This window comes from Mustela nigripes, chromosome 6, assembly GCF_022355385.1.
Source record: "Mustela nigripes isolate SB6536 chromosome 6, MUSNIG.SB6536, whole genome shotgun sequence".
NCBI lineage: Eukaryota > Metazoa > Chordata > Mammalia > Carnivora > Mustelidae > Mustela > Mustela nigripes.
In genome coordinates this window covers 136,510,410-136,533,128 of record NC_081562.1, presented here as the reverse complement: position 1 = coordinate 136,533,128, position 22,719 = coordinate 136,510,410, and the positions used below count along the sequence as shown (strand labels likewise).

Genomic DNA, 22,719 nt, shown 5'->3' with positions numbered 1-22,719 from the left:
TTTGTATTTTCATTTGTTTCCATATTAAAATTAGAATCGTTTCATTTCAGCTTGAAAATTACCTTTAAGCCTTTCTTGCAGGGTAACTCTAAATGGTGGTTAACTTCCTCAGGCTTTTTTGTTTGAGGAAATTTTTATTTTTATTATTATTATGTTCAATTAGCCAGTATATAGTACGTCATTAGTTTTTGATGTAGTGCTCAACGATTCATTAGTTGCTTGTAACACCCAGTGCTCACCACAACACATACCCTCCTTAATACCCATCACCTGATGGTAAAGTTTTTATCTCACTTTCCTTATTGAAGGACACCTTGGCCGGGTAAAGAGTTCTTGTTTGACTGCTTTTTTTTTCTTCTTTCTCCACTTTGAACCTGTCATTCTACTCTCTCCTGCCTGTAAGATCTTTGCTGAGAAACCCCCTGACAGCCATATGGGAGTTTGCTTCTGTGAGAGGATTTTTTTCCCCTCTTGCTGCTTTTAAAATTCTCACTTTGTCTTTGATTTTAGATAGTTTTATTATAAACGGGGTCTTAGAGACTATCATTTTGGGTTGAAATTTTGGGAAGGCTCATATGCTTCATGAACTTGGATGTCCAAATGCCTCTCTAGATTTGGGAAGGTCTCCAACATTGTTTCTTCAAATAAACTTTCTGCCCCTTTCTTCTTCTCTTCTTTTTGTGGCACTGTGATGATACATATATGTTATTTCTCTTAATGCTGTTCAAAACTTCACAGAGACTTTCTTCATTGTTTTTTGTTCTTTTTTTTCTTTTGCTCTCCTCTGACTGGATCATTTTAAATGAACTGCCATCTACTTCACAGATTCTTTCTTCAGCTTGATCCAATCTGCTGTTGATACTTTCTATTGCATTTTTAAATTTCATTCATCATATTCCTTGACTCCAGAATTTGTTTCTTTTTTATGATTTCTGTCTCTTTGTTAAACTTCTCATTTTAGTTGCATATTGTTTTTCTAATTCTGTTGAATTGTCCTTCTATGTTTTCTTATAGCTCACTGAGCTTCCTTAAAACAACTATTTTGAATTCTTCATCAGGCAAATCACAGATCTTCATTTCTTTGGGGTCAGTTACTAGAAATTTATTGTATTCTTGTGCTGGTGTCATCCTTGATTTTTCATATTCCTTAAAGTCTTGCTTTTGCTGTCATCATGTTTGAAGTGAAGTCACATTGTCCGCTCTTCACTGACTGGCTTCAGGAGAGAAGTACCTTCCATTAGCTCTGCTAGGGATTCTGAGGCTTCCTCAGACCTTTCTATGGATACTCTGGCTACACGCTTCTTGAGAAGAAAGTCTTAAGATTATATGCCTTCTCTCAATTCTGCAAAGTCATACCAGGTACTGACAACCTCCTGTTTTCTCCTTTTCTCTCAGGCAGTACTGAAATGCTCGAGTTTGTGTCCTCCATCTCAGTGTCATAGAGCTTGCCCAGTTTTTTTTGCATGTGCTCACTAGCAATCTGCAAGGGCTCACTCTTGCCACCATTTGAGATGTGTATAGGGAAATGGCCACAGGGTGAGGGGGTTCAGGTACACAGAGCATTAGGGGTGCCTGTGGACCAGTTGGGAGGATCTGCAGGTAGGGCATCCAAAGGCTCACTGTGGGCTTCCTGATAAGAGTCGCCAAAGCAATTAGTAGTATCTGTGTGCTTTGGAGGGCATCAAAGAGACCTGGCTACTGGTCTACCAGCGTCTTCCTGTCTTCTAGCCTTGCAATGTATCACAGTTTTCTGGAAGGGTGAGAAAGAAGTGGGTCTCTTTGGTGGTGTCCTGTACATCTAGGGAAGTCAGATTTTTACTCCTATGTTTTCATTTCCCCAAGTGGGAGAAATCATGGGTCAAGAAGTTCTTTCTTGGCCCTGAGCTGTGCCACCTTGGAAGAAGAATGACGCAGGTAAAGCTAAACTGTTCCTCTTACCCTCTTCAATGAGTCCAATCTCAGATTCATTTTAGGCTCCAGAGGTATGCTGAAACATCTTCTCTGGACTGTTAGACTTTCACAAAGGCATTCTCATGGTGGGTGATTATCAAAATATGTGTTCTTTAGAAAAAGATAATAGAAGATGACTATTTTGCCATTTTGCTCTCACAGATATTTTCAAAATGTAAAAGATTGATAGCAGTTATGAATTGAAATATGGTACTATTTCTGTCAAATGTTTCCTAACTTGTAAAAATATTATGTAATAGCATGTCAGAGAGAGACAAATTCCATACGCTTTCTCTTCTATGTAGAATATAAAAATAATTAATTCATTTTATTTTCTTATTTTTTAAAATTTTTAAAAAAGATTTTATTTATTTATTTGACAGGCAGAGATCACAAGTAGGCAGAGAGGCAGGCAGAGAGAGAGGGGGAAGCAGGCTCTCTGTGAGCAGAGAGCCCGATGTGGGGCTCGATCCCAGGACCCTGAGATCATGACCTGAGCCAAAGGCAGAGGCTTAAACCCACTGAGCCACCCAGGTGCCCCAGTTCATTTTATTTTTAAGAAAATATTTTATTTATTTATTTGAGAGAGAGCACAAGCAGAGGGAGAAGCAGGTTCCCTGCTGAGCAAGGGAGTACAATGTGGGGCTCAGTCCCAGGACCCTGGGAGCATGACCTGAGCTGAACACAGACACTTAACTGACTGAGCTACCCAGGCACCCCAATTAATTAATTGAAAAAAACGAAGCTCATAGATGCAGGGAATAGATTGGTGGTTGCCAGGGGCAGGGGGTGGGAGGTGGAAAATGAGTGAAGGGGATCAAAAGGTACATATAAAATAAAGTAAGATAAATACCAACAATTTTAAAAATAACATGGTAAAGAAATAGTGATGTTTACTATTTTATCCCATCATTTGTGGTTTAATTTTCCTGATTTCTAAATGTGTGCTTCTCTGCCTGTGCCCAAGAAATCCCCTGGTCCCTCCCCTGTTCTCCTTTTGGTCACATTCCCCAAACGGGTTTGTGCCTTTAGAAAGGTGTGCATGGAGAATGGCCTATGGGGAAATTTACAAGTCAGAGAGGACTTTGTGTTATAAGTGATTCATTCTTGAAAGTACCACATCAAGGGAGAGAGACAAGATCAGAAGTAGGAGTTTGAATCAGAAAGGTGGGCAGGATAGATGAATCAACACAGGTGGGCTAACAGCTTTAGAAGCTAAGAGAATGAACAAGACAGAAATAGGTAAACCAAGGTAGTTCTGCAGCATTTATAAGAATTTGGAAGGCAGTGCCTCCTCTGGAGAGAAATGTTTTCACATAGGACAACACATTCCATAGTACTGGGTACTGAGTTGGATCTAGTATAACAAAATCAATAATTTATATCTCCTTGGTTGAAGACATTTCATATAGTACCAAAATTCATAAAATGGGCCAATGGGAGCTAATGGTAGTAAGATAACCAGAGATTTCTAATAACATTTGGGATTTTTCTCTAAGCAAGGCAATTTCAGATAATTGGTTCCTGGGCTCCCTAAGGAAAGGGGATTTTCCAGATCATCCTTTTGATGTAACAGACAGAATATGTGGAATGCTCTCTAAAATGTTATAGTATCAGTGACTTTAAATAATTTAATCACCAAAATCTTATTATCCTCCTGCCTGTGGGCTTTCTAGCAGAGAGTGCAATTATATTAAATGTAGGAAACAAATGCACTCTAAATTCAAGTGTGGGTACAGACTTACTTGGCATCTCATTGCCTTTCTGAAAGTCTCATTACTCTCAGATTCCTTGTTTTCCTTTCTTCAGGCTTGGCAGAGACTGTATACTCTTAAAGCGATCGCAGACAATCAGGGCAAGAAGAGACCTGAGCTCACTGACTCCATCTACACAGATGGGTAAATGCATCCAGTCCTTAAGAAAGAGCCAGAAAAATGCTGATAAAGATGAGCCAGGGTTCTGATGTAGAATTTATCCAAAGACAAATTTAGTATTGGCTACACAGTCTGTGAAGCATCCGATACAGTGTTCCTGGAGTTTGTAGTCTTTTAGTTTGGGGAATTGGGGTGGTTTTTTTATTCCTTATCATGAAAAACTGTAAACGCTTGCAAACATAGAAAGAATATAGAATGAACCTTAGTCTCAGATCGGGTTCCCTGGAGACAGACTCTGAAGCAGGGGTCTAGGTGCAGGTGGTTTTCTAGGGAGAACTGTTGTGATCAGCATCAGGAGGGAGGAAAGGAAGCAGGCCAGGCCAAGGGGAGATGCTGAGCTGCAAGTCTCAACGAGAGCCTCAGACAGCTCTGGGATCTCTGACTGGGCATGGCCCTTCAAGGTTCTCTCCTTCCTTGAAACAAGTATCCGGTGTTTGTACGTGGGCTCTGCCCAGCGAGGGAGATACCACCTTAGACAAGCAGCATTCTTCCACTAAGGCAAATGCTTTGGAGGGACTCAGCCAAGAGCCTTCCTCGGCCATCAGTCCCTCCTCTAGGGTGGCCTCAAGGGGAGCATTAGGCACTGACCAACAGTCTGTACATTGACCCATCACTCGGCTTCCATATTGTCCGCCTAGAGCCCATCTTCCTTTGTCCACCTTCACGCACTTCTCCCCCTTCCAGCCCCATGGTCTGTTTATTTTTTTGACAACTTACTGAGTTATAATTTATATACTATAAAATTCACTCATCTGAAATGTACAACTCGATGATTTTTCAGTCAATTTCACCACGTTATGTAACCATATCCCCAATCCAGTTTTAGACTCTCTTTATCACTCTTAACAGCTCACACTCCCTTTTCAAAAAATTATTCCTGGTACATTTTGAAGCAAATCACTTCAGTGAAGTTTTAATGCAATTAAGTTCTTAACTGAAAGGATCTATTGATAGAAAAAAGACAGGATTCACAGTTTTTATGAGTGGGAGCCATTTACCTATGATCTAAGGTCACGGCATGTAAGAGCTTGGGAGATATAAGGCATGTTCTTTCCAGAGAGAATGACGCTCACTCCCCTTAAGTGAGTTATTCCCAGAGGTCATCTAAGAATACCACATCTGACAGACGGCTCTGTTCATTATAGTTCTACTCCATTCCTCAAGAGAACTTGTGTCAGAGACAGTGAACTGTTCAAGTATTCGTGTGTTCAAGACAGCAGGCGGTAAGGGAGGGCTTTCTAAAAAAGGAAATAGTAGCTCCAATGAGAGACCACCTTTGTGTGGCATCAGAAAGAGGAGAAGTACTAGGTAGGGCAAAGATGGAAAGGAAATAATAAAAGACCAAGGTTGAAAATTCCATGTGTTAAGTGGCCCAGGCCAAAAAAAAAAACAAGGTATTTTCCAAGATTTGTGTAAAAGCCTTTGCACATATTTCATCTTGTTGATAAATAAGGGGTCTAGAAAAGCAAAAGGGATGATTTTTAAGATAAGATATAATTCACTACCATAAATTCACCCTTTTAAGGTATAAAATCCAGTGGTTTTTAGTATATTCACTGGATTATGGAAACATCACCACCATATAATTCCAGAAACTTTTCATTGCCCCCAAAATAAACTCTGTACCCATCAGTGGTTACCTCTCCTTCCATCCACCCCACCTTCACTCCAGACTTTGGTAACCACTAATCATTTTTCCATCTCTATAGATTTGCCTATTCTGGACATTTCCTATAAATGGAATCACAATGTGTACCCTTATGTCTCATTTCTTTCCCTCAGCATAATATTTTCAATATGTTTGCAGTGTTGTATACGAGATGTCAGCACTGAATTCCTTTTTATGGCTGGATAATATTCCTGTATGAATATGGATTATATCACATATGGTTAATCCTTTCATCAATTAATGGCCACTGGGTTGTTTCCCCTTTTTGGCTATTGTGAGTAATTTTGCAGTGAACTCTGGGGACAAATTTTTATAGGCATAGATAGGTTTAATTCACCTAACAATGAAATTGTTGCTGGGTCCTACTGTAACTCTCTGTCTACATTTTGAAGAACCGCTATCCTGTTTTCCCCAGAGGGGCTGCACCATCTTTCATTCCCACCAGCAATGTGGGAGGATTCCAATATAACCACATTCTCACCACCACTTGTCATTTCTGCTTTCTTGATTTGCTTTGTTCTTTAATGATAGCCATCCCAGTATATGAGAGGGGAAAAGGCACATTTTTAAAGACTCTGGCAGCAAAGAAAGGTGAATGCCAGGAACACAAGCCCTATGCTTAAAGCATAGAGCCCTCACTCACAGTGAGTGAGTTTGGTGGCCATTGGTGCTGAGAGCCCTGTCACTTGAAGGGCTGTGAGGATGTCCATTCTGGCCTCGCTCATTAAACAGAGCCTGCTCTGTTTTATAACAACCAGAATGATCAGAGCTCATGGCTATTTTCAAATAAATGTCTATGTAAGCACATGTGCCAGGTTAAAACACTAGAAACAGAATGTGCTGAAGAGAGTAAGAAACGTAAATAATTCTGGTCACACTGAAGGAAGGGTATCTCTGCCTAAGGTGGTTTTTGTGAGTTTTTAAAGTATTGCTATATATGGGTTTTTGTGTTTTTGTTTGTCCAAATAGAAGGGAGGGTGGTGAAGGAACTTTTTTCTAGAAAACTATGAATCAAGGACAGCAACTTTGTTGAAAGTATGTCCCGGGGCTCCTTTGGCCCTTGGACAGTGTGTTAGGCTGCGTTCGGCCTTGAAGGGTCTTTGTCATCACAGGTACATTTAGTATTTGTCTCGATGCCTACAATTAACTGTAAAAGTTAAAAACATAAGTTACGTAATCTTAGGTCTATCTGCTTGGGGCGCCAGTACTTTAGAAGAGCTTGCCAGACATCATGGGGGGATTTGGAGCAGTAGAGGAAGTATTTACAGATGTGAATTTTCCGTGTTGAATGCTCCCATTCCATTCCGGAGAACGTTTTGGGGGCAGGGAGTGCAGAGGGGATGGTCTCTGAACAGACAGTCAGCTCCTGAAAACACTTCCTCTTTTCCTGGTCCTTGGTGCCTCTTCCGTTCCCCTCTTCTTCATCGCCTCTTCCTTTGCTACATTGCTTTTTCTGCTCTCTGGTTTCTCTTCTAGATTAGTGACTAGGGTTGCTAGAAAAGCATCTTTTCAAAGGAGGCAACAGGAGGCAATGCCAGGAGACCCCGCCTTCGAGAACCATGTGACCATAGGTAAGTCACACTGCAGCCAGGCGCCCCTTTCCCCCTCATCAGCAGAACGACAGGCTTCAGCAGATGGCCTTGCAGGTGCCTGTGCTTTGGAGGCCAGACATTTATTTTTCTGAATACCATGGATGATGCGTTACTTGGGGTTGGGGTTGAGCCAAGGAGTTCTAGAAGCTTCTGAAACCTGGAAGTTGAGAGTGCCTGTATTAGTCATGTATTAGTCAGGGTTCTCCAGAGAAACAGAGCCAATAGGGTGTGTGTACACATGATGTTTTATTTCTTTAAGTATATAGATATAAAACATATATATATATAAAGAGATTTATTGTAAGGCATTGGCTTACAGTTTCAGAGAGGCTGACAAGTACCAAGATCTGCAGGGTGAGTCAGCAAGCTGGAGACCCAGGATTGCTGATGGTATAGTTTTCATCTAAAGACTGATAGGCTCAAGACCCAGAAGGAGCTGATGTTTTGGCTCAAGTTCAAAGGCAAGAGAAAACAGATGGCTCTGCTTCAAGGCACTCAGACAGAAGGAGTTCCCACTCTATAAGCCTTTTTGTTCTATCTGGATCTTCAACTGATTGGATGGGGCCCACCCACAGTGGGGAGAACACTGTGCTTTACTCAGTCTACCTATTCATATGTTAATCTTTCCAAAGGAAAACAAAACAACCCACCCTCACAGACACACACAGAATAGGGCTTCATTTGTTTCTGTCAAATTGAAACACAAAATTAACCATCTCTGCCCCAGTCAGATACACACCAAAGAGAAGGTAAGGAATTATCCTGGTGTCTAGTTTGTCTGGGAGTACTTCACTCTTCACCCCTCACAGCTCATGATATTTAAACTTTTCTAGTTGTTATTTGTTAAAATATATATGTGTGTTTGTATGTGTGTGTGTATATACACACACATATATTTCATAATTTATAATTTATAATATATCTATATTATAAATATACAAAATAGATTTAAATATATATTTAAAAATTATTTTATTTGTTAAAAATATATATGTATACTATAATTTATGATATATTTAGCTTATATTACAAATATACAAAAATATATATAAATATGTATATATTTAAAAATGGTTCAAAAGCAAGCATATGTCATGTGCCTTTCAGAAAAATCTTGAGTGCAGAAGTCCTCTTGTGGCCCTGAGGTAGTGCAGAACCATTCTGTGTTTAGAACATCAGGAAGAAAGCAGGAAAATGATGCATGAAGCTCATGTGGGCCCTGGGCCTTGAGCGCTGGAGACATGCTTGGTGTTGGAAGAGTAACCAGGTGGGCAGTGCTCTGAGTCTCCTTTAGGACAATTTTAAAACCTGAGGAGGGAAAGAGCAGCATTTTTGGCAAGAGCTTCCTTTGGAATCTGAGAAACCACTAAGAACCACTCCAAGCTTCTGATCTGGGGATCGGTGGCAGACCAGAGTGGCTTCCTGTCAGTAAGGTCAGCAGCTACTTACACAGCCCATCAGGAGGGCCTCTCCATGGTGCCATGTCTCAGAACTCCTGCTGGTGAGGGGCATGGCCAAACAAGGCCTAGAATGTTCCTTAGCAGTAACTGATAACAAGCCAAGTGTGAGCTGCAGAGGTTCAGACTCTTTCCATGACTTCTCTTTCTCTGTTGAGTTTGATTGTCACTCAAGAAGCTTTACACTCTTATTTTAGTGATGTGTGTTTACAGAGAGACAGTTTCCTTATAAAAGTACAAACTAGAGGTCTTACCAGTGGTCCATACCTTGACCAACAGTCTTTGCCCAAAGGTTACCCCTAAGTTTCAGGCATGGCTTTGAGGAGACAGTAATTTAAAGTTATCAGTCAAATTTCAGGATGGTAATTTGGGGTGAGTGGCATGCCTTCTTAATGGACCTTATCAACTGGGACGAAACTTTTGCTGTGATTTTTTATGTGAAGACTCACACTAGTCACAAACACAATATGGTTCTATAGGTTGTGACATGTTGTCTTTGAACATGATGCAACGATCACATTCAAGGTCATGTGGCATCTTAGTTCCCTCTGTGCTAAGTGTGGAAGCTCAATGTGTGACTGCCAGAAAGAAAAAAAGAAATCCACCAGTAAGCATGATTTTGCCCAGTTGGGGGGCTAAGACACATAGGAAACATGTTCTAGAAGCTGCTGGCCACATAGTCATGGGAGAGAGGTTTTGTTATAGCCTCAGCCTTGCAGCGGTTTGAGCTGAGTGAAAGAGCAAGAGAGCGGCTGTTTGACATGGAATGTCTGGCACCTGGTTCTGTTTTATTACCTTCCTCTTAAAAGAGCACATTAATTGAAGAAAACATTTCAGTACACATACAACGTGTATGTGTGCATTTACCAGGGAATGCTTTACAGTACTCAACCATCAAATATACAAATGACAACTCTGTGGCTTACCATAGAGTTTTTGTTCTGCAGCCTGTTTGGGTCTCTTGTGATCAGCCCTGTCCCATCCATATGGCACAGACTGGGCCAAATCATTGCCAGCCAGTTCCTCCCCTTCTGTCCCCACACACTCCTCTCTAGTGCTCACTAACTCACCCTTTGGCAGATCCTCTGGAATGGGTTTTGGACATCATTTTCTTATTTATTTGTTTTTATCTTTGTTTCTGCATTTTTAAAAAATTTTAATTCCAGTTAGTTGACATACAGTCATATTAGTTTCAGGTGTGCAATATAGGGATTTAGCCCTTCCATACGTCACTGGTGCTCATCACGGCACGTGCACTCCTTCCCCCCATCTCCTGTGTCACCCATGCCCCTGCCCACCTCCTCTCGGTAACCATCAGTTCTCTGTAGTTAAGAGTCTGGTTCTTTGTTTTGTTTTGTTTATTTATCTCCCCTTTCCCCCTTTGCTTTTTTGTTTCTTAAATCCACATACGAGTGAGATCATATGGTATTTGTCTTTCCCTGATGGACATATTTCACTTAGCATTATACTCTAGCTCCACCCACATTGTTGCAAATGGCAAGATTTCATTCTTCTTTATATCCTAAGAGTATTCCATTGTATATGGGTATGCCACATCTTTACCTACTCACCTTTCAATGGACACTTGGGCTTCTTCCGTAACTTGGCTATTATAAATAATTCTGTGATAAACAGAAGGGTGCATGTATCCCTTTGAATTTGTGTTTTTGTATTCTTTGAATAAATATCTAATAGTGCCATTACTGGATCATAGGGTAGTTCTATTTTTAATTTTTTGAGGAGCCCGCCATATTGGTTTCCACAGTGGCTGTGCCAGTTTGTGTTCCCACCAGCAGTGCACAGGGGTTCCTTTTTCTTCACATCCTCACCAACATTTGTTGTTTCTTGTGTTTTTTATTTTAGCCATTCAGACAGGCATAAAATGATATCTCATTGTGGTTCTGATTTGCATTTCCCTGATGATGAGTGATGTTGAGCATCTTTTCAGGTATCTGTTGTTGGCATAATTTTTTAGATGAATTGTTATAAATATATGAGGAAGGGGTTCTATTATGTAGACGCTTGTAGATATGACCTTCTATTAAGGGGAAGCCACAAGATCTAGTTTGTCCAGCGTCCCTGAGCAAAGTCAAGACATTCTTCAGAGTGTGGGTGCCTACTCCAGGCAAAAAGTCATGACCTGGAGCAGAAGAGGCCACGGGAAGACAAGACTGGTGAGACAGAGGTATAGCCTTCAAACTAGCAGCAGATTTAGGAGGCTGGGAGAGCAGGAATCAATGAATGAATAAGGGAGGGAAAAGATGTGGTGGAGAGCAAGAGAAAATTGGCTCGGCTGCTGGTCCGCTAAATGGAGTAGGCTTCAGCGCCCTTCTGTCTGGCACTCTGGGGCAAATGCTTTGAGGATGTGCCTGAATGCCAAAGGATGCCATGCCTAGACAGACCCAGACCCCAATCACTGCATTTCCAATGCAACGGCTGTCTTTATTCAGCAAATATTTAGTTAGTGTTTCCTCTGGGCCCTGCTAGGCCCTGGGTAAAAACAACATAGAGGCTAACATTGCTTCTGCCTGCATGACGTTCACCTTCTGGGATAGGTGGGAGCAGGGTAGGAGGACAAAGCATGACACGGAAGAATATACCAGTGATTAACTCTATCGGCTGAGTGCTGTGTAGAAATACAGGAGTTAAAAGAACATAGTGTGTGTGGGTCGGGAACCTAATCTGGTCTGGGGGTCAGGAAAGGCTTTTCTGAAGTAGTGACATTCAAGCTAAGAGCCCAACAATGAGTAGGAATCAGATTAAGAAGCTATGTGAGGGTTCAACGGGTACATGAGGGGCCTTGAGCCAGGAACCCTGCAGTGGGCAGCTGTGACCATGACCTTTGTTGGCATTAGTGATAGAAAGCAAACTTGGGGAGTCCACAGACTTAATCCACAAAGGCATTGAGCATATTGCAAGGCTGAACAGTAGACAGGCACTTTTTATTTCGTTTCTCTCTTCTGAAAGCATCATTAGATCTTTCTCATGTTACCTAAATGCGTATGCTTTCCCACACATTTCCTGTAAGATTTTTAGTAGAGATTGCCATAGGCTGAGAAACAATCGAACTCATATAAGTACATACAAGGAACTTCATTAAAACTGGACAAACAAAAAAGAATTCAAAGTGCAGTTTTTAGGGTTGTCATAAAGTTGGAGCCTTGGCCAGTTGTCTTCAGAGTCTGACTCTCTGAGCATGCATGGGAGGGCTCACTTGGTCTCTATCAGCTTTGAACATGGTCCCTTACCCAAGATAGACAAAGATGTGCTTGTTGCCCAATGGCAACTCCCTCACATGGGAGTTACAATTTATGGACTGTCTGTATCCAAGCCATATTCCTAGACCTATTCCAGAGCCATCTCCTGCCCCTTCCAGTTGTTATCTGCTCAAGGAATGCAAAGCTGTTCTAATATTAGAAAAATTAGAACACAACAATATGTTGCCAAGTAAAATTTTCCCATTTGGAACTAATTCTGGAAAGCCAGTGTGTAATAATCAAACAGTTCTTTGCAGAACTTTTCCCCAAATCGTATTTAAAACATCCAAGAGTGTCTGTTCACACAAAGCCTGTGCCATGTTTCTATCAGAAGGTCGTTGTGTGGGGCTCTGGAGTGTCAGTTAGTATTTGATTTGAACCTAGAACATCTCAGGAAATACGGCATGCCAGAGTGATAGGCTTCTGACCCTCCCCTTCCAAATCCTCATTATATAAGTTTATGGAAAGATAACTAATTAATGCAGAAGAAGTCACAGTACTAAACTGTGAAATCATGTAAGAAGGCTGAAATTTTCATAAGGCTCCATCCTAATCAAGGACACGGAAATTGCCCCAAATCCCCAGCCTGTCTGTGGGGAGCAGAGAAGCACAGGGGCTCTCCCATCTGGAGAACTAGAGGTCCTGTGCCACCTTCCTCTGTGGCAGCTCTGTTCCTAGAGCCCCCTCACAGATGCCTTGTCTGTGCACTTTCCCGAGATCCTCAGCAGGAGAGGAGAAGGCAATGACCTTTACAGAACAGAGAGGCATGCCAGGAGTCTGTCTAGGGATTTCCCTTGCATTGTCTCATTCTATTCTTAAAGTAAGTGTAATTACCCCTTTTACAGAGGAGAAGAGTGACGCTCAGAGAGCTCAGTCTTGGGGATCCGTCTCTTCTCTGTGTCCTCAGACATCTCCAGTCCCACAGTCCAGAAGCTGTCTCATATGCCAGTGACTCCCAACCCTCTGCCTCCTGCCCTGGCCTTCATCTTGCCCAACACAATGGATATTTCTCTGTCCTCATGGGACTTGACCTCTCACACCCACCTCCTTGGTTTCCATGACACCACACTCTTCTCCTTCACTTCCTACCTCTCGGCCTGGTCCTTTGCTGGCTCTTCTTATCTGGTTATTGGTGCTCCCAGTGCTCAGATGCCCTTCTCTTATGCAGCAGTACTCTCTCAGTGATTAATCATGTCTAGCTTTTCTACTTTGGGGACCATCCCCATGAGAGGACTTGCTGATTTTAAAGTCTAGCTCTGATCTGGTTCTTGAACTTCAGACTTTTAACCCACAGCTGTTGCTTGACATCTCCATCCAAAAGGCACCTGAGATTTCACGTATCCTCCCCCGCCTTTATTTATTATTTTATAAATTTCTTTTCAGTGTTCAGAATTCATTGTTTATGCACCAAACCCAGTGCTCCATGCAATATGTGCTTTCCTTAATACCCAAGAACACTCTAGGTGTAAGCAATCCACTATGATAGGGCCATGTGGTTATTTACATTAATTAAAGTTAAATGCAAAAGGAAGCTCTTCAGGTGTGCTGGCATTTTTCAATGCACAATAGCCTCCTGTGACTACTGGCTACCATATTGGACATTGTAGATAAAGAGCATTCCATCATTGTAGGAAGTTCTGGTGGTCAGTGCTCCCCTAGCTGTTCTTACCCTTCCAAATCTGTTCTTTCTCCAGGGTCTGCCATTTCAAATAATGGCATTACCACCTGGTTGTGTCTCAAGCCAAAAATCTGGGAGGCATTCTTGATTCTCCCCATTCCTGAATGCCATGTCAGCCTCATCAGTGAGTCTTGTCTACTGTGTCTCCAAAACATACCCCATGTGTGTCCACTTCTCTCTACTTCCAGTGTTGCCAAGGCTGAGCCGCCCTCATCTCTCACCCAGATGTGGCTGCAGTAGCTCCTCAGTGATCTGCCTGCTGTCACTCTCACCTCTAGAACCTGTTCTCCATGTAGCAGCCAGCATGAACCCGTTCTCCATGTAGCAGCCAGCATGATCATAAAAAAATATAACTTCACCTGTCTCTCACCTGAAAACCTTCTGATAATTTCTTACCAAATGTAGAATAAACACACCCTGTTTGAACATTTGTTTTCATGGTGCCTTAGTCTGTTTGGGCCGCCATTACAAAATACCACAGACAGGTGGGTTATAAACAGTAGAAATTTACGTCTCCCAGTTTATGGAGCCTGGGAGTCTCAGATCAGAACACCAGGAGAGTCAGGTGCTAGTGAGAGCCCTCATGGCCTAATGACCTCCCACAGACCCTGCCCCCCAAAACCATCACATTGAGAATTAGGTTTTCAACCTAAGAATCAAGGGGGGGGGTGGGGCACAAACATTCAGTCGGTAACATGTGGCTTCATGTGATCTGAGCCTTCCTCATTCTCTGCCATTTCACCCATTGCCCACCAGACTGTAGTTACTGCTCACCTTCTTTTTGGTCCCCAAATTCTGTAAAACCTTTGCTGTCTTCAGGATCTTAGAACTGGCTCACCCAGACACTCTTCCTCCTGTCATCCAGAGGGAAGGAGGGGTACTGGAGCCCACTCAGAAGTGGTTATTCCACTCATCTTTTGGTTCTCTGCACAGTATTTTGGACTCTCTGAATGTTTTACATTTCTTTATTTGTTGATTTCTTTATTTTCTTTCTCTTCCTTTCCCACTGGAATATGATAGCCATAGATATACTGGGGATTCAAGAGGAATAAGTTATGCTTTGCCCTCTTGGAATACAAAAACCTAAAAATGATTTCTAATTATTTTTTTTTTAAATGTGAATAGGTGCTTTGAGTTAGAACAGAAGAGTTATTTTTTCTTGGAAGCTTGAACATGCTAATAATTTCTCAACAAATTTTCTGGTTCTTTCCTTACAAGTAGTACAAAAGTAGAATTTCTTTATCGGGATCTCAGCAAGCAAGTTTCCCATACACAATCAAAATGTCTTTAGTCATTTCTTTATCTGTGGTTTTGGCCATAACTGCACTTTCCCTGGCCCACCTCAAGGGGCAGCTGGCTGGGAATTGAAGGGGTGTAGTCAGAAACTGAGAGGGAAGATGATTCCAAGGAATCCCTGAGGTCCCATGGAAATCAACAGAAGTTGTTGCCTGGATGGGTGGGAGATCTGTGCACACCACAGCGTGGGCCAACATGGATTTGGAGGAATGGGTTTGTTCCTGTGAGCAGATCTGAGGGTGGCAAGAAGGCTCCAGAGCTGAGAATCTAAAAGCAGAGGGCCTCCAGGTTGGCAACAACAGACTTTTGTTGGAAGATAGCGTGCATGCCTCAGAAAGGGCCCTTGTCCCAGGACGCCCCTCACCCCAAACCCACACCCACACACAGTAACTCCCTCAGTAGCATCCCTTTCCAAAGTGGTCACCTTAGATCCCAGGTAGGCTAGAATTTTCTGTCTTCGCAGAGTCATTCATGAGGTGACTTCATCCTCACCAGGCACAGTTTGGAGATAAGTCAGCCTATTGTACGTACATTGTTCTTCTTGCCTCCACCCTCTTCTCTGGCCCCCCGCATGCCCTTCTCTTAACTCAGTTCTTTCTCAAGTCTGTCCCACCTTCAAGAATCCTCTTTCTGCAAGGCAGTCAGCATTGTGCCGGACTGGAGGCAGAAGGGAAGTTAAGACCGGTCCTGCAGGCTGCATCCTCTCATCACAGATCCTTCCCCTGTGATATCCTGTGGCCATCCAGCTGGGGTGATGGCATGGCAGGTCCTCGCTGGCTGGGGGTCTGAGTGGTCACCTTGGGCTTCTTTTGAAGCTCTCTAAATACATAACAACACTGAGTGCCAAGGGCTGGGCTTATAGAGAAGGTGCTCTGTTGACATTTCTTTCACTGACCATATTCCCCTGAAGACTATTTAGTTCACTAGAGACTCCTTTCATGACAATCCAAATTACTGGGGTCTGCCTGTCCCCTGGGCTTTTCTCCACTTGACTAAATATCACTCATCCTTTGTGACGGCTCAGACTCTCCTTCTCCTGCCTGGGTCCCTGGGACCCTTCTAGGTGTCTTTCTGGGATTTTCTAAAGCACCTTCATAAACCCCCCCACCCTCCAATATCAGAACTGTCTACACTGCTTACTTGTCTGTGTATCTTAGTCCCCAGCCCAACCCTGCCACAGTGGACACAATGTGCCCCTTGGAAACAGAGAAAACTCGTCAGGCTTAATACAGATTATTTGATGATTTGGTGAATAAACAAAGCAAAGAATGCAAATGCAGTAGGAGAAACTGTATTTTCTTCTCCCCCAATAAATCTTGGGGAAAAAACCAAGAAGAAAATATAATTCAAGACCCCCTGTAAAATTACGGGGTATACTTTATATTGGCCAGTCTATTTGTTTGCTAGGGAAGCTATAACAAAAACACCACCGACTGGGGGGCTTAAACAACAGAAAGTAATTTTCTCACAGGTCTGGAGGCTGAAAGTCTGAGTTCAGGGTGTTGGCTAATTTGGTTTTTCCTGAGGCCCATGTCCTTAGCTTTATAGGAGGCTGCCTTCTCACCATGTGTTCCCGCAGTCTTGTCTCTGGGTGCTTACATGCTGGTCTCTCTCTCTCTTTCTCTCTTCTATGGACACCTGTCATATTGGACCCATCTGACCTTATTTAACCACAGTTATCTCCTTAAAGACCACACATCCAATACGGTCACATTCTGAGATGTGCAGGAGGGTAAGGACCTCCATATCTGAAATCGGTGGGCGGAATACCAGTTGGTCCGTAACACCCCGGCATCAAGAAGGCCAAACAGCCAGAGTCATAGTATAAAGAAACACCAGGAGTTACACTGACCCGGTGCATGGGGGTGGAGAACCCTGCGTTTGTGTTTTGGAATTTTATGAACAGATTGAGCCAGAAAGATATTGTGAAGCTGAATTCTAAGAAAAAAGATATTTTTATTAATAAAATGGGATTTGTCGAAGGAGGAAATATTGAGGCTAGAGGTGGCAAGGAATAAACCCCTAATCTTCCCAGAGCCGGTGAGAGGGTCCCCCCAGGAGCAGTCTGCCTGGGTGCCGAAGCCAGGGAGAGCTGTGAGGATTAAGAGCTCAGGCTGGGAGCTGGGCGGCTGTTCTCTGTAGGAGGGACAGCCCAGACACCGCTGAGTCGGGACTTCATCGAAAAAAGAACTGGGAAGATAGGCCCTTTCTTTCTCCAGGCTGGGTGAAAAAATACACCCTCTGTCCCCTGGGGCTGGGGTCTCACAGCTGAAAAATGGTTCACTTTCAGCCTCTCAATCACATCCTGCCTATTTCAAGAGGGCCTTCCTCCTAGGACTACATGTGAATGGGGGAGATGGTTCTGGAAAAACCCATTTAGAACCAGTATTGCTGTGGGGCACATAAAGGCCACCTTGCTCCGTAACCATGTCCCCTGCTCTTTCCATGGTCACTTCTCACTGTCTAGTTGGGTGACAGCGGTCTTCGTCAATTTCGAGACAAACACTGCTTTTTTATTATCTCGGCGTTACTGCTAGTGTTTCTCAGACTGCTCCCTAAAATTAACAGTGCACCCCTATAATGTTTGGCTTTTGAGGGAAAGAAAAATTTTCCTTGACCCTCATTGGGTCCCTGGCTAGCTCTGAAGATGAAACCCACAAAGACAGAGTAGCGGGAGGAAAACATGCACATGTTAATGAAGCTTGGAGGTTACTTAGGTTCCTTCCCCAGAGAACTAAAACCAGGGGGCAGTGATCAGAGCTGGAAATTTTATACCTTTAAACAATAAATTTGTGAAGAATTGACAGTGCAGAGGCATTTGAGCAGGGAATCTAGAGAGTTAAAAGGTTAGTTGAATGAGGTTTGTGTGCATATTTCCTGGTACAGCCTGGGCTGATAGAGTCTGTCTCCAGTAAAAGGAACTTTTTTTTTTTTCTTGCCTTTAGACAAAAGTGGGGGAATTTCTTCCCCCTGTATTTACTGCTTCTTAATTGCTTGCAGCTCAAAATAAATTTTATGTCAAGGAGGCATATTCTGGGGGTACATGTTCTGGTTTCCTGCAGCCTTTTCATACTTTATTATACCTAACTTCTAGAGAAGCAAGTTTTTGGAGCCCATTTGTCAGCAGTAGCACAAGTACTGTATTTTAATGAATATGTGGATATTGTTATAAGATTTAAAAAACATTTTAAATTATAATTAGCAGTGACTTTTAAAACAGGGGATAACATCTAAGAAAACCACATGGAGAAGTGCAAATGCACCTAAAGAATGACTTGGTCTCCCCAGTACTAAGAGTGGGTGCATGGTACGCCGACTTGGTTATGTTGCAGTATGCCAGGGCTATCCGAACTGACCATGTACTTGATCCAGCAACACTGAAATTATGTTTCTTGACAATGATTTTTGAATTTGAAGAGATTTGCACTACTTAAAATTTTACAAGTAAACTGATATTTTGTTGAGATTTCATAAGTGCATATTTGAAATTCACATGCGGGGAGATGGCAGTGTGATATAATAGACAAGAAAGGTCAGAGACTGAGCAAACCCAATTCAGGGAAAGACAGATTGTTCTAAAGTAATGGCAAAGTTTAAATTAAGAAGAATAGAGAATTTTTGAATGATGTCTGTCCTATCCCTTAATCTTTAATAACCAGTTTCTTCCTTTATTTTTTTAAGTAAGATTTAATTTAATTTATTTATTTGAGAGTAGGGGAGGGGCAGAGGGAGAGGGAATTTAAAGCAGACTCCGCCCTGAGCCATGGCCATGAGATCACCACCTGAGCTGAAACTAAGAACAAGATGCTTATTCCATTGAGCCACCCAAAAAGGAAGCCCAACTGCTGTTTCTTTCTACATCTACACCCCGCCCCCCACAGTGCACCTCTCTCCCACAGCCATCACTATTTAATTTTATTTGCTGATCTGTCATGATTGCTCTTCTCCTCTTCCCCAGTCACCTGACCTCCCCTGCCCCAACCCTCCTAACTCCATTCTGATGTTTGGCATGTTCTCATTGGGAGCTCCAATTCTAACGTGGAGTATAAACCATGCACAGGGGACACGTGCTGTAGGAGGATATTGACTGAAGAAAGCAGCCAGTCACCCGACCTACTCATGATCTGCAGGCCTGAAAACAAGACACACCCCTCACGAGGATTCTAAAGTTATTTCCCCCATCAGTCATTCTGGGATTCTGGTTGTTCACAAATGGTTTTCAAAAGAAGTGGGTATCTTAGCTCAGGCTGCCATAACAGGCTGCCATAACAAAATACCAGAAACAGGACAGCCATTTATTTCTCACAGATCTGAAGTCTGGCATATCCAAAATTAAGGTGCCAACTGATTTGGTTCCTTTTAAGGACTCTTCCCGACTTATGGTTGGCCTTCTCCTTGCTGTGTCCTCACATGGCAGAGAAGGAGAGAGAGGAAGGGAGAGGAAAGGAGACAGCTGGTCTGGACTCTGTGTTATAAAGACACTAATTCCACCATGTGGACCCTGACCTCACCTCAACCTAAATTTCTGCCCGTGGCCCCATCTCCAAATGCCATCACACTGGGAGTTAGGGCTGCAGCATCAGTATGGGAGGGGGCAAAAACAGTGTTTAGTACATAACAGTAGCCATTTGAAATGTATGCTTAAGGAGATTTTTGAAAAGTATACAGTGATTTGCCAATTTTAAAGCATTTTTGTGAGTATCATTACATTCTTTTTATTGGCAAGTTTTTTTGACTTCTCCCCTGGGCTTTGGTTTCTAAGGAAACCAAATACTTTCTGAGCACTGTTCAGAAGAAGAAAGCCCTGGTGCAATTTGAAATTTCAGAAATTAAATATCAAATGTGCAGAGTACGGAGACCATGGGAGGACATGCTACGGTTACAATTACACTTCGACCCACTACTTCAATTCTTACTGCATTGCTCTCCCAACAGAGGGCAAATATTGGGCTCAGTACATCTATTCATGCTTGATGCATCACAGAGGAGAAGGGAGGACTCTGAGAGAAGGGGAAGCAGGAGAGATCAGTTTTGAAAGAGGGAGAGAATCTGGCAAAGGTGGGTGGTATAGTACTCAGGGTGGGAGATGGGGGTGGTGGGAAGGGTGAGCATTCCTGCCTGGGCTCTTCCAGTAGCCCACAGAGCAGAGGATGGGAGGGGCAGGCAGACCAGCGATAGGAAAGCTCAGGGAGCCCTTAGAAGGGGTGACGTGATTAGAATGTGAGGGGGTGGTAGAGGAGAAGGAGGAGCACAATCAAAGCAGACCTTTCCTCCTTCAGAGCTAATGCTTCCAGGACCGGTACCAGCTGAGCATGGTATCTGGACCCTAATGGGCACCCAGTGAATCTTCAATGAATGCTTGAAGAGATGACCAACTGAGTGACTTAGGATTTTGATTTACTTAGGGATGGACCATTTAGACAACCTGATCATCAAAAGATAGTTTCTCGCTGATGTTTCCATTTCTTTCCACTGTCTGAATTGCTTATTTAACCCCAGCATCTTTCCTTTTCTTATCTTGATTGCTCAGTTTGCTTTGGAAATGAGACAGTATCCAAGCACAACATTACTTAGAATGACTCTCAGTAATGGGAGACACCTGAACACCTAGGCCTTTTAGAGCCACAGTTGGTTTTCTTTATTGGTTTTTTACAAAAGGAAGGTTTTGGTGGATGAGATATTGCATGTTAATTGCCATGACTTGCAGACAATGAATCTGAGCTGTGTGTGTGTGTGTGTGTGTGTGCACGCGCATGTGTGTTACTGCAAGGGCATGTAACTCTATCTATCTTTTATTATATCTATTAAAGCTGTAAAGTTGTTTGGAAACTCTTTTATGATTTTAGTATTCCAAATAAATCACCTTTTACACAAGAGAATAGTGTTAATCTATCCCCAAATCAAGTTTCCAAGATGGCTTAATTATTTGAAAGCACGACTGCTTTTCTTCAAGAAGTATATATTCTACAAATTTGAAGGCTAGGGTGTTGAATTGTTCCTCATAAAACGTGTGCAGTTCTCTGTTACTTTGTTAATTTGTTAAACTCAAAGCACAGCAAATACTGGAGCTGAAAGGGGCTCTAAGGTTGTCCACAAGGGCTTTTTGACCTTTGCCAACCTAGGCCAAAAACACAATAACAAACATAATAAACACAAAGAAAACATTTAGTGCAGCATGAAATTCAAAACAAGTTAAAAGTAAATATTGTCACCAAAAATCAGTGTTAAACAAGGTAGTGGGGTGTCATTCTTCTTTCTTTTTTTGGAAATCACTATTGGCTTTCAGGTTCTGATACCTCTGAGGGCATGCCCCTACCTTCTGGATATGATCGCCTAGATAAACCCCTTATTTTATAGATAAAAAGACTGAGGTCCAAAGATCCAAAGAATGCCCTTGCTTTGACCCTGTTAGGAGCAGAACTTGGTCAAGAACCCAAACATCCTGTTAGCTACGCATGGCTTTGCCCACAATACTGACCCCCATTCTCCCTACCGTCCAGACTTTTAAGGATACTTTCTTATGTAAAGGAGGCATCCCATCCATCATCTCCCAGTATCTGATGATGCCAGTATTCTGGAAAGTTGTTCTGACGTAAGTTGTTGTAGCAGGATGGAAGAAATGACCAGAAGAGACTTCTCAAGCCTGGCTAGTCCTTGAGTCCTGGTTTATTTGTATTCCCTTTATTTCATTCCAGATACTCATACCGTCATGACATAGAAACACTTTCCTGGGATAGCTTCTGGGAAACAGATGGGGCAAAACTTAAATCTGAAAATGAGTTTATTTTGGAAATAAAATTTGGTTCTTTTGTCATATTGAAATCTCTTATTGATGGCTTTCCCTGAACAATTTCACAGTTCTCCTCAAATTTCCTATTTGTTGTTTTTCTTTTTCTTTTTCTTTTTTTTTTTTTTAAACAGTGTATCTGGTGGAGAGCTGTTTGATCGGATAGTGGAGAAAGGATTTTACACAGAGAAGGATGCCAGCACTCTGATCCGCCAGGTGTTGGATGCTGTCTACTATCTCCATAGAATGGGCATTGTCCACAGGGACCTCAAGGTAAGGCTGTCACTTATCAACATCCTCCGGCCTCTCTCCCACCCACAGTGTACCTGTCCAAGAGGACCGGCTCCAGAAAATGGATGAGGTTACCTTGATGGCGATATGCTTGGCTGAGTAGTGAACATTTGTGTACCGTTAGTTGTCAGGGCCTTTGGGCCCCCCAAAAAGATGATGAAGATCAATGAAACTGACCATCATTTGGGAGATTTTATAGCCACCGTGCAGCCAAAGGGCCCCAGGAAGGTGGGTTGTATCCTGCTTCAAGCCTACCTGAAAGGTAATTTTGTTCAGGACATATGGGCCATGAAAATCCTTCTCCCAGTGCAGTTCTCAACAGTCTCCCCCCATTTTGGACCCCATTTCAGCACAGCATCCTGAGTAAAAGAATGGGAGTGAATACCTAGAGGGCATGACAGAAGAAGAGAAATGAAAGGTTATCCATAAAGACGGGTTGAGCAACCTGTAAACACAGCCTTCCCCTGTGTCCTATAGGGTACCGTCTTATGTTTTCTTGGTGAAGGGTTGGCATACTGACCCTTCACCCAATAGCACTGGAGGTTGGGCACCTTGGCATTGCATCCCTCCCCTGGCAGCATAGATCCCGAAGGGTAGATATCAAACATAAGCCATCCAGGGTAGATAACGAACATATTGATTAGAGGAACATCAAAAAGCAAGGAAGGCTATTGTGAGGCTTCATTCTATAGTGGCCACGGGTCCTGGCCCCAGAGCCCACTGCACCAGTCAAGATAGAAACTCCACTCCAGCCCACATATGTGCCACTCACCGCATAAAAAAAGGGATGATATTGCACTGAAGCCAT

At 42.7% G+C, this 22,719-nt stretch overlaps 1 protein-coding gene across 3 annotated transcripts in view; it reads left to right on the top strand.

Moving 5' to 3' along the window:
• CAMK1D (calcium/calmodulin dependent protein kinase ID) overlaps window positions 1-22,719 on the top strand; it is a 430,643-nt gene that overhangs the window by 347,293 nt on the left and 60,631 nt on the right. For all 3 annotated transcript variants that reach the window (XM_059404328.1, XM_059404325.1, XM_059404327.1), the window contains one exon: window positions 21,755-21,893. In XM_059404328.1, coding sequence (XP_059260311.1) covers window positions 21,755-21,893 — 139 coding nt within the window. The remainder of the gene's footprint in view (window positions 1-21,754; window positions 21,894-22,719) is intronic.